Genomic DNA, 12787 nt, shown 5'->3' with positions numbered 1-12787 from the left:
CTAATTTTCCTCCCACACATCTTACGCTTTAGCCATTGGCTTCTTCACCGTACTGAGAACATGGCCCTTACTTTTGTACTACCCTACCTCTGCCGGCACGGTTACCTTTATCTAGAATACTATTCATCTACCATGACCCTCTCTTAGTGAACTCCTACTCATTTTTCAAGACCCAGTCAAAAGCCGTCTCCTCTGAGTAGAACTCCATCCTCCCCTGTGCTCCTCCTACAATCTTTGGAATAGCCCTCCATTTGTGAACTTCTCATAGCACTTTATAGCTAGACGGAGCTTTCTGAAGGCCAAGGAAGCTTAACATTAACACTACCAGGTCCTAGCACACCTTAGGAATATGGCAAGCAATCATTCAAAGTAACTAGTAACTAAATGAACATTTTATGTCTCTAGTTATCGACATATTGCCTGCCTTGTTCACTACTGTTATCTCAAGGACCTAACAGAGGTGACCTATTTGTTGAAGGACTGAACACATCTTCATGATTCTCTCTTTGTTAGGTGACAAATTTATTTTTCATTTCCCCCTCTATTCTGCTTTAATCATTTTTAAAAAATAAAATTTCAAAACAAGATTTTCTTCTATCCTATTTACTCTGACACGAAGTTTTAATGTTCACACATAATAGTTCCTCAGGATGTAACTGTGGGATTTCCTCTGGAAGACAAAATATGATGCCAAATGATAACCAGATTGAATTCTCTCTGCAGCAAGAGTTCATTCAGAAAAGCAATGTTGCGAAATGAAGAAAAAAAGAAGTGATACTACAGCTACAAGGTTTTAGGACTAACTCCCAGCTCAGTCCACACTGCTCCTTCCAAAGTTTCATCTGCACCTCACTTTTAGTAAAAACTCTTTAACTTGAGAGAATGACATCTGGGATGTTAAAATTCCCAACCTGGAAACACAACAACAATCCTGTTGTCTTTTTTCTCACCACTGTATCCTCTTCTATACGGCACAAGGCCTAATTACTTAGTAGTCACTCAAAGTTTTGCGGCATGAATAAATAACCTGATAAATTTATTTCAATGTAGATGTTTGTTTAGGCTTCTTCTGGTGAAGAACTGAACTGCACATGAACTAAGAAAAAAAGATAAATGGTCTTGATATATTGCTTAAGAAAATACTACTTATGTTTTAAATGAAAAAAATGTCAAAAATATAGTTTAATACATAAGAAAGCTTTGGAACTAAGGACTTAGAGCCACATCATTAGACTTGTTCTTGGCCCATATATGCTACAAAAGCATACAAGTAATTTATTTCCCAGATGGTCAGAAAGTATGTGAGCAAAGGGCACAACTGTCTATGCGTGTTTTCGTGTGTGTATTTTTTAATGAGATGTTATAGTTTTGTTATTAGCTTTACAGTGTAATAAGTCAAACAGGTCTTATAAAATACAAGTTAACGTGCTCATCTTTAAGCCATACATTTCCTTTGTGCTAATTAAATTGCTAGAAATTGTCTCATCAAAGTCCCTTATACCTACTTTTGATCTTTATCTGCTGTTACTATAATTCCTGCTCAAAGCTAACATCTCTATGGTACTTTATCAAGTGATTTATCTGGGGCCACAGAACTAGAGTTAGACTGGTAAAACTGGGACCAAAAACCAGTCTTCCTGACTCCCTTTCCAGAGACTTTTCTACAAAATGATTCTGCCTCTTTAAATTCTAATCCAAAGAAGGTTTAGCTCAAGCTATGAGATGACAGCGCACAGGCGAGGTGAAACCAGAGAAAGTTGAGCCCTGCCAAAAGCCTTGCCAGGAAGAACTAGATAAAGGCAGGAATTTGCTTTGATAAGGCACCATTAGAACACACACAGACTAGCTATAACAGCAGCTTCCTACCGAAGGAGTTCTAACTCAAGCACAGTGAATTATCTAGTCTAATAGACAGGTTACAAGGCTTGGGAGTCAGAGGCCTGGATATATGTTCCCAGTCTGCATCACCCTGAGAATGTGATACATTTCTGAGCCTCTTTATTTGTAAAATGACACCATACTAACTAAAACACAGGGTTATTGAAGAAATAAAGTGTAATTTCTTTATTCCTTTTTAAAATACATATTTCTTGAGCAAGTACCGTATGTAAAGCATTCTTGTCACATGGAAGCATTGGAAATACAAAGATGAAAAGGTAAGATCTGTTTCTTAAGAATCTTGGTGTAAATATAATCTATATAAACTGTAAACTATAAAACACATAAATTTACTACAAAATCCTTGAGCAACAGGGATCTTTTAACATAGCCAATTATTAAATAAGACTATTTAAGACTGAACATGACCTCACCCTAAATCTACACTATATAATAATAATTTCACACATTCAAACATCTTTAAAAAGTTTTGGTGGATATAAGACTTCATCTTTAAATTCTAGAGACAGAAAGGGTCTTAAATATCATCTAGTATAGTTTCCCTCCCAAATGAGATGGTCTCATTCAGCCTTTGCATCAACAGTCAGATCTTCTAAGCCTTCATTCAGATGGATAAAACTATCACCTTAGAAAGTAAACCAAGAATTCTACAACCTGTCAATACAAACTTCCCTCCAGGGTGCTATGATCAGCTAATCAACAAATCTTCATTGGCTATAACTAACTAGTGATAAAAAAAAAACTTTTTAAAACTCATTATGGACAGCATCCCCAATCCTACTAACGAAGTGCTATGTCAATTTATGTACAGTACCTCCAAAACTACTTACGAAGTGCTATGTGTGTGGCATCCTCTAAAGGATAACCTCGTTTTGCAGAATTGATGACACAGAATCCAACAGAAGACATTGACTGCTCTCTGCAATCAAACAGAAAACACAAAAATTACACTAAAAATATTTATAATACATAACTAATTAAAAAAATGTACCTTAACTGCTCCTTCCCTGTCCCTTCAACAACAAATCTACTAGAATAATTAACCCAATTGTACTATCTAATAATTATATTAATATCTAATTTAACTGCACCATGTGGGGGAAATATACTCTTGAGTAAAATGGGAATTGGGTAAAATGGAAACAGGTTCAATTCTCAAGTCACCCAAAACCATTCCTTTTGTTCTGCCAAGTTTGAGAAGACAATTAATTCTATCTTCAGGGTCCTCCTAAATTATCTAAACCTCTCAAAATTTGACTTTTATAGCTAGGCTTCCTTTTAAAACCAGGGCCTTTCGGCACAAGTGGCACGCTGGGCCTAGGAGACGCTCCAGCCGTACTTTGCCAGCTGAAGGACGTTTCTGTAGCAGCTGTACAGGGAGCTCTCGGCGGCCGTGCGATAGCGGCTCTTGTACTTAGGCCCCACTGTGTGAATGATGAACCGGGCAGCCAGGTTGAATCCTTTCGTCAATTTTGCTTCACCTGTCCGGCAACCTGGGGACAACAGAGAATATATAAGTTGTGGAGGTGTCGGGAAAAAAAAAACTCAACAAAACAATGCATGAAACTGAGAAAGTATAAGAACTCTGAGAAATCTCAGTTAAAAATATGGATTGAACACCAACATTTATCTCTGATCCCAAAATGACAATGAAGCAATGCAATAGGTATAAAAACAGAGACGAAGAGCACGGGAGAGAACGTGAAGCAGGGAAGCATCATCAGAATTTCGAACAGTCAGTGGACTAGAAATAACTGACTTAGCAAAGCAGAGAAACCTAACTGTTTGCAGAAATGGGGTAACCGTTATGAAGCAAGCTAGTCTGTTCTGAAAGGCAGTGTTGGATTGAAGAGAGACTGCTCTGCTTCAAATCCTGAGTCCACTCTGTTCCTGCTATGACACTCTGGGCCAGTGCTTGGCCTCGCCATGACTCAATTCCCTACATAACGGGGACTGCAGCGGTGCTTACTTCACAGGATTAACGCGTTAATATATGCAAAGTGCATATATGCATTAGCTATTATTGTTGTTGTCATTATTACTGCAGAACAATAAAAAGGCTCAGAAATTGGAGGTCCTAAGAACTTCTAAAGGCTGTGATGTGAAGTGGGACTAAAAAGAGGAGGGTGAGTTAAAAGTTTGCATAAAAACACTCAAATCTGCAGCCACCCTGCCCCGAGCCAGCACAGCAAGGTGCTGACTTCTTTACCACCACAGCCACAGGAAGGTTTATTCTTGGGAGATGCTGAACTAGAGAGTTTCTGGACTCCAGAACCCCAAGCACAGCTGAAAAGAAGGGATTTAGTTAAGGTACTACACTCAACAGTAATAGTTCTAGCTCTCTGCTCCTAACTGGCTTCCAAAACAGACATCCATGCTTATACCCCTGGAAGATTCCTCTCTAGGAAACTAAGAGGCTCAAACCAAAGGACCTACAGATTCTGATAAATAAGGGATGTTCCTCCATCAAAACAAGATCCCTACTCATCATCTGCCTCAAGATTCACCAAGTAATAACCCGTGTCCACGCACACAAAACTTCCCAGTAGCTTCTCAGTTCCTCCCTCCTGATCACAGCTGACACTCAAGAATCACCAGGAAGTGAGGAAAGCCACTCACAGTGGGGCGGGCAGGGGAGGGGGGAGGCGTGAAACAAAGCAAGCAAGCAAACATGTATTTGGCAGTCAGTTTGCGGAATCACTCCTGAACATGTCCCAGGACAAAGGTCAGAAAGAGAACAGAATTTTAAGCATTCTGGACACCATGGTTTTTGGAATCACACCTTTCTTTTAATAATTGTTAATAAAAGCGCAGAACTCTGGAGGCTGGAGTCACGCAATGTTCTGCTATATTGCTTAAATACTGCTACATTGCTTTCCAATCTTTCACTTGTTCAAGCCAACCTAGATTTTTTCTAACCTAAAGCTCAAATCCTGGCATCACTGTAAACATTTAAGACACAGTCCTGAAAGTACTCTGAATCCCAGTAAAATAAATACAAATTCATGGAATAAGTTCACTGCAGCCATAACTCTGTCCACCATGTCTTTTATCTCTGGCTACAACCTTTGCTAAGGAGCACTGCTGCAATGATAATCTGAATACCTGAGTATCAAAAATTAGTTAGGGCTTCCCAATTTCACTTATTTCTCTCCAAATTCTAACATCCATAGTAGAAAACACAAAAGCTGTTTTAATATTATAGCAAAAAGAGTACTATTTGTAAGAGAACAGAGCAAGCAAAAAACGTGTAGGTACTCCTATCCTATTAAAACGTGTTGTTGATGGTGGTGGTAGTGGTGGTGTGTGTGTATAAAATACATGTGTGCACATATTATATACATTATGTATTTATATTTATATATATATATATATATATATATATATATATATATATATATAATATGCAGTTTTGCTGCTTGAACGTTCTATATTACCCAGTATTTAAGTGTGTGAGTTTAATAGCCTACATTTTCTTTATTGATTCATCTGTCAATAGACACTTGGGTTGTCCCCATGTCTTGGCTATTGTGAATAATGCTGGGGTGCAGATATCTCTTTGAGATAATGATTTCATTTCTTTTGGATACGTACCCAGAAGCGGAACTTCTGGATCATACAGTAGTTCAATTTCAAAATTTCTGAAGAACTTCCATACTGTTTTCCATAATGGCTATCCCAATTTACATTCTTACCATAAGTGCACAAAGGTTCCCTTTTCTCCTCATCTTTGTCAGCATGTAATCTCATCTTTTTAATAATAACCATTCTAACAGGTGTGAGGTGATATTTCATTATAGTTTTTATTTGTATTTCCCTGATGATTAGTATTGGGCATCTTATTACGTACCTGTTGGCCATCTGTATGCCTTATTTGGAAAAATGTCTATTTGGGTCCTTTGTCCATTTTCCCACCAGATTATTAGTCATTTTGCTTTAAGTTGTATGAGTTCACTTATATGTTTCAGATATTAACTCCTTATATCTGATATATTTGAAAATATACAGTTTGCAAATATTTTCTCTAATTCTGTAAGATGCCTCCTTTCTGTTGATTTTTCTGCTATACAGAAGCTTTTTAGTTTGATGTAGTCTCACTTATTTATTTTTGCTTTTGTTACTTGTGCTTTTCATGTCAAATCCAAAAAAAAAAAAAAAATCATTGCTGGGACCAATTTCAAGGAGCTTTCTCCCTGGGAGTTTTTTCTTCTAGGAGTTTTACAGTTTCGTGTCTTATGTTTAAATCTTCAATGCATTTCAAATTAACTTCTGTGAGTGGTATAAGACAGGAGTCACCCTACTCCAAAAACCTCCCCCATAAAAAAAAAAAGAAGAAAAAGATGGTGGTGCAATTTCATTTTTCTCCATGTGGCTATCCAGTTTTTTCAACACCATTTGCTGAAAAGATAATCCTTTCCCCACTGAGTATTCTTGGCCCCCTTGTCAATTTGCTGACCGAATATGCAGGGGTTTATTTCTGGGCTCTTAATTCATTCCATCTGTCTAAGTGTCTGTTTTCACACCAGCACTGTATTATTTCATTATAGCTTTGTAGTATAGTTAGAAATCAGGAAGAGTGTTGCTTCTAGCTGTGCTCTTCTTTCTCCATTTGCTTTGGCTATCTGGGACCTTCTGTAGTCCCACATAAATTTCAGGACTGTTTTATCTATTTCTGTGAAAATACCCCTGGAATTTCAATAGGGATTCCATTCAATCGATCGTTGGCTTTGAATAGCATGGATATTTTAACACTATTCTTTCTATCAGTGAACATAGGGTACCTTTCCATTTATTTATGTCTTATGTCTTCTTCAATTTCTTTCATTAATGTTTTACGGTTTTCAGTGTACAGATCTTTTATCTCCTTATTAAATTTATTACTAAGAATTTTATTTTTTTTGATACTATTATAAATGGAGTTGTTTCCATAATTTCATTTTCAGGTAGTTCACTGTTACTGTATAGAAATGCAACTGATTTTTGCACGTTGATTTTGTATCCTGCAACTTTACCAGATTTGTTGATTAGTTCTAACAGATTTTTGATGGCGTCTTCAAAGACATTTTTTTCTATGTAAGATCAATCATCTGCAAACTAAGAATTTTACTTTTCTGATTTGGATGGATTTTATTTCATTTTCTTGCCTAACTGCTCTAGCGATGTTGAAGTATGTTCCATCTGTACCGAATATATTGAGTTTTTACTGTGAAAAATGGGTTGAATTTTGTCAAATGCTTTTTCTACACCTATTGAGAGGATTATATAATTTTCATTCTTCATTCTATTAATGTAGTTTATCATATTTATTGATGCATATGTTGAGCTCCTTACATCCCAATGATAAATCCCACCTGATCACGGTGTGTGATCCCTTTAATGTGCTGTTGAATTTGGTTTGCTACTACTCTGTTGAGAATTTTTGCATCTACATTCATCAGGGATATAGGCCTATATTTTTCTTTTCTTGTAGTGTCCTTATCTGGCTTTGGTACCAGGATTATGCTGGCCTTGTAAAATTAGTTTGGAAATGTTCACTCCTCTTCAATTTCTTGACAGAGTTTGAGAAGAACTGGTATTAATTCTTCTCTATATGTATGCAGAATTCACCAAGGAAGCCATCAGATCCTGGGCTTAGCTCTGTTGGGAGGTTTTTGACTGCTGATTCAATCTCCTTACTCCTTTGTTCTGTTCAGACTTTCTGTTTCTTCATGATTCAGTCTTGAATAGGTTTAGTAGGTTGCATCTTTGCTGGAAGTTATCTATTTCTTCTAGGTCATCCAATATGTTGGATATAATTGTTCACAGTAGTCTCTTACAATCCTTTGTCTTTCTACAGTGTTAGCTGTAATATCTCCACTTTCATTTAGAATATTTTTGTCACTTTTTTCTAATTGTCTTTCTAGTCTCTGTTTCTTTTATTTTTGCTCTAACCTTTGTTATTTCCTTCCCTCTGCTAACTATAGGCTTACACTGCTCTTTTTTCTAATTCATTGAAGTTTAAAAATTAGATTGTTTGAGATCTTTCTTTTCTCTTAATGTAGGTATTTACAGCTATAAATTTCTCTTAGAATTTTTTTTTTTTGCATCCCATAAGTTTTGGCATGTTGTATCTTTCTTTACATTTGTCTCAAGATAATTTCTGATTTCCCTTTTGATTACTTCCTTGACTCAATGGTTGTTCAGGAGCATGTTGTTTAATTTCCACATATTTGTAAGTATTTTCACTTTCTCTGTTACTGATTTTTAGTTTCACACCACTGTGATCAGAAAAGATATCTGATATTATTTCAGTCTTCTAAAATTTGGTAAGATTTTCCTTGTGGACCAATACATGATTTATCCGGGAGAACGTTCCAAGTATGCCTGAGAAAACTGTATGTATATTCTGGTGCTGTTGGGTGGAATATTCTGTGAGTTCATTTGGACTACAGCGTTACTCAGGCCTGCTATTTCCTTAATTTTCCGTCTGAATGATCTATCTAATGTTTAAAGTGGGGTACTGAGGTCCCTAACTATTACTGCATTTTGTCTATTTCTCCATTCAGTTCTATTAATAATTGCCTTAAATACTTAGGTGCTCCCATGTTGGATGTATATATATTTACAATTGTTATAGCCTCTTGACAAATTGGCCCCTTTACTGCCACATAGTGACCTCCATCTCTTGTGACCAATCCTGACTGCAAGTCTATTTTATCTAATGTAATTATAGCCACTTCTACTTTCTTCTGGCTCCCATTTTCATGGAATATCTTCTTTTATCCCTTCACCTTCAGCCTATACGTGTCATTAAAGTTAAAGTGATTCTCTTATAAGCAGCATACTGTTGGATCTCGGGTTTTTTTCTTTTTCTTTTTTTATCTTTCAGCCACTCTGTGCCCTTTAATAGGAGAATTTAGTCCTTTGCATTTAAAATAATAATTGATAGGTAAGGTTTTACCAATGCCATTTTGTTAAACTGTTTTCTGAGTGTTTTTTTAGTCCTTCATCCTTTATTCCTATCCTCCTGTCCTACTTTATTTTTTATTTATTTATTTATTTATTACTGATATGCTTTAATTTCTTTCTCTTTATCTTTTGTATATCTATAATAGGTTTTTCCTTTGGGGTTACCACAAGGCTTACATAAAATAAACTGTTAGACCTGTAAAATGTTTTAAGCTGATTAAAAAAAAAAAACCTCATTTGTGATGCTATGTAAAGATGCAATTTGATACCATTAGTATTTCCAGTAAAAATAATGCATTATCACCCTGAGTCTAGTCAATTAAAATCCCAGGGAACTTCTAGTCATTCATTTATCAGCTACTAAAAGGAAGCCTTCACTGATCTTGGTACTGGGCACATGGAGGCCAATAAGACACATAGTTCCTGTCCTCATGGAGTTCAAAGTTTAATGGGGACATAATAATCATTACATAAAAAATTAACGACATTATAATTGTGTTAAGAGCACAAAAGAGAAGTACTACAGGCTGGAAGCATATACCACAGGGAGACTGCTCAATTCTGAAATAAAAGGAAACAGTATTTTGAGCAAGAGATGTAAGCAAAGACTTAAGAGTAAGAGTTGAGAACTGGAAATATAACAGCACATACAAAACTAAAAAGAAGCGGGATGACAAGGCAATGAGAGGTCACTTTGGTTTAAGTACGTGAGGAAGGCAAAACACCTGCAGACTCAGTTTAAGGAGTTACAACTTTATTGTAGGTGTAATGGGAGTCCACTAAATGGTTTGAAGTAGGGGAGCAATAAGAAGGGGTTTATAATTTAAAAAGCAAATGCTTACTGTGTGTGGAAAATAGATATAAGAAAAGAATGGATGTAGGGAGACTAGTCAGGAGGGAGGCAATGGCTGTAGTCCAGGCAGGGGCTGACAGCACACAGCCTAGGTTGGAGGCAATGGTGATACGGAGATTCAAGATACATTGAGGGAATGATGACAGACTTTGTGTCGGGGATAAGGAAGAGGGAAGTGTTAACCCTACAGTTTTTTGCATGAAAAATGGAGTAGGCGACAATACCATTTTATGGAGATAGCAAATACTTTCTTACATAAGCAGAGTTGTCAAACTGGGCTTCCCCATCCTGAATTTGGGTAATTAATGTTTTAAACTTACTGCAAGACTTTATATTTATCCCTGACAACTTTTTCACTTTTTGGCTCATACTTCCAGTCAGTTCAGATATTAAAAATCTTTATTCTATCATCCAATGTGTCCTGTTACTCCTCCCAGCTTTTTACAATTTTGGTAAGTCATACTTCATAATCATTTATTAAGCTGCTATTAAAAATGTAATCAAGCGGATAGAATTAAGTATTCAGCTCTTCAGTGCATCATTAATATTTTCTCTTCAGGCTGACACTGATTCATTAAACAACAAAACTGAGGCCCGCAGCTAGCTAGCACCAGCAATAACATTGAACTCTGAGGAAATGCCTAGCACTTAACGTCCATTGTTGAATTTAGTCTTCACGATATCAATTTTTTCCATCTCCAAATACTCACTGAGTTCCTGTTATGTGTCAGCAAATGAGGTAGGAACTATTACCACCATCCTCATTTCAGAGATACGGAAACTCAGGCTCAGAGGTGAAGTAACTGGTCTTAAGTCACACTTAAGTTAGTAAAGGACAGAGTTATCATATGAGCTCCAGCCTGGAGACTCTCAAATATTTGCCGTTAAAAATTGAGTTTTTATTTTGTATGCGTAAATTTTTATTATTTTCTTTTTTAAATCCATAAGTACGGCTCTAAAGTATAAGTGAGAATACACGCAAACACACACACAGAAGCCATTAGGAATTTTTCTGGACCAGTTTCTCTGTTACTTTTATCCAAGAACTTCCTAGTATTATCTCTAATACATTTTCTAATTTCCACATGTTCTTCACGGCATCGTGTTTTTATTGAGGGCTTCTTCCCACTTTTGCCATCACAGTCAAAGTTCAGTTTCTGGATCAGAAAATACAGTTCTTCTCTGTCTGTCCCTTCTTTCATGGAGTCAGCATTATAAATATTCCTGTTCAAATTCTAATATCTTTCTAGGTTAAAAACCAACTATCAGTGTTAAATGGTGGAAGTTCTGAGAAATGAATTTTATATAGGTGGGATTTGCTAATTACATTTTAAGAAAAACTGCTGTATTTCATAAATACTTTTTATAAAACAGGATGATTGAATTTCACAATATTCCCTTCACACCCAAATAACGATAACAAAAGGTTGCCAGGCTGGTAATTTAAGAAAATGAATGCAAATGAGGTAAACAAGATTCTGAACAAACAGAACTCCTCCTGTCTCCAATTTCAAATAAATATTCCCAAAAGAAGAATGCCCTGGTTAAAAAAAAAAAAAGCAGCAAGCACAATGCAAACCCAGAATGTGTTTGCTCTTACAATGCACTTTGGTTTTGTCAATAAGTCAGTTTCAGAAGTACAACACTCTATGTCCAGGGGGTATACAAAAAATTCTCTATCAATATCAAAGCACAATAAAAATGTTTCAGTTTAGACAAAGAATAGTTGTTTTATAAGGCTTATCAGTGCAAGACAATATACAGCCAAGAAAATGCTACCAAAGTTCTACCTGACTATGATGATTGCTATGTTAAAATCCAGGGGCACGATAGAGGAGTTTTGCTGAGTAAAGTCTCAGTGTTCAGCTTCTAACACTTTGTGGGCTTTTCAAAGGCTGTTTTAATTTAGTTTAAACAACAAAATAGCTACATCTGCTTAGTTTTCTCACTTAAATGCCAACATACTTCTTCAAACATCAAAATAAACGTTTCCTAAGCAACAACATACCTAAAAAAATTCACTCACCTCTAAGTTTCTGTAGGTCCTCCTTCAAATCAGGCCCTGCAAGCATGAAGATACTGTCTGACACGGGATTCTTATCTGTAAGACTTTCATTGCTGGTATTCACAATAGCTGTACAGTTCAGCAACGCCACATCTCCTTTCCTGAGAAAACAGTAAGTAAATCAGAGCAAGTGTGAGGAAGAGGAGGGAGGCAAGAAAGCTAGTTTTGAACTCTTCCAAAACATTCCATCTTCACTCCCTGCACAATATTGGTTTGCTAGCTCACAAGCTTAAGCAATACTAAAAAAAAGTTGTTCCTTATTCAGAAAGACTAATATGGCCTCTCAGATGGATCTTGAACGCAAGTGCTCTAACCCTGAAACTCACAAAATCATCATATCATTCCTTTGCTTCTTTCATAAAAGATGGGTGTGAGGTGGGGAGTGACAGCTGACGGGTACAGGACTTGGGTTGATGAAAGTGTAAAACTGACCATAGCGATGGTTACACAACTTTGTGAATATGCTAAAAACCACTGACTTGTACAATTTAAACTGGAGAATTGTGTGGTATATGAATTATATCTCAATAAATCCTTTTCTTAAAAAAGAAATTTACTACTCCTAATACATGCAACAACATAGATGAACTTTCAAATAATTATGCTGAATGAAAGAAGCCAGACTAAAAAGAGTACATGATCCCATTTATATAAAACTCCAGAAAATGCAAACTAACCTACAGTGACAGAAAAGTCAACAGGTGCTTGGGGATGTGGAGGAAGGGAGGGGCAGGAGAGAGGGATTACAAAGGGACACACAAAAACTTTTGGGGTGATAAATATATCCACTATCTTGATTCTGGTGATGGGTTCATGGGTGTAAACATGTCAAAATTTACCAAACTGTACACTTTAAATATGTGCAGTTTATTGTTTGTCAATTATACCTTCATAAAGCTTTATTATGTAAATGCGAAGGAATAGTTCAATAATGCTAGGGTTTACAAAAAAAGTTTAGAATAAATTATAAAAGAAAGAATTTAGAAGAAATTATGAGAAAGCATTATCATATGACATGATTT

The 12787-nt window shown here is 36.2% G+C and overlaps 1 protein-coding gene across 6 annotated transcripts in view; it reads right to left on the bottom strand.

Annotated features, from left to right (window-relative positions):
• The window catches only part of GDAP2 (ganglioside induced differentiation associated protein 2), a 70128-nt gene that overhangs the window by 49175 nt on the left and 8166 nt on the right, over nt 1–12787 (bottom strand). For all 6 annotated transcript variants that reach the window (XR_004322594.1, XM_032486942.1, XM_032486943.1 and 3 more), the window contains 3 exons: nt 11727–11866; nt 3239–3392; nt 2730–2818 (listed from right to left, as the gene is read on the bottom strand). Coding sequence is in view for 5 of the 6 variants with exons in the window: in XM_032486942.1 (XP_032342833.1) it covers nt 2730–2818; nt 3239–3392; nt 11727–11866 (383 nt within the window). In the remaining variant the exon portion in view is untranslated. The remainder of the gene's footprint in view (nt 1–2729; nt 2819–3238; nt 3393–11726; nt 11867–12787) is intronic.

This window comes from Camelus ferus, chromosome 9 (assembly GCF_009834535.1).
Source record: "Camelus ferus isolate YT-003-E chromosome 9, BCGSAC_Cfer_1.0, whole genome shotgun sequence".
Taxonomy (NCBI): Eukaryota; Metazoa; Chordata; class Mammalia; order Artiodactyla; family Camelidae; genus Camelus; species Camelus ferus.
This window is presented reverse-complemented; position numbering and strand designations above follow the sequence as displayed.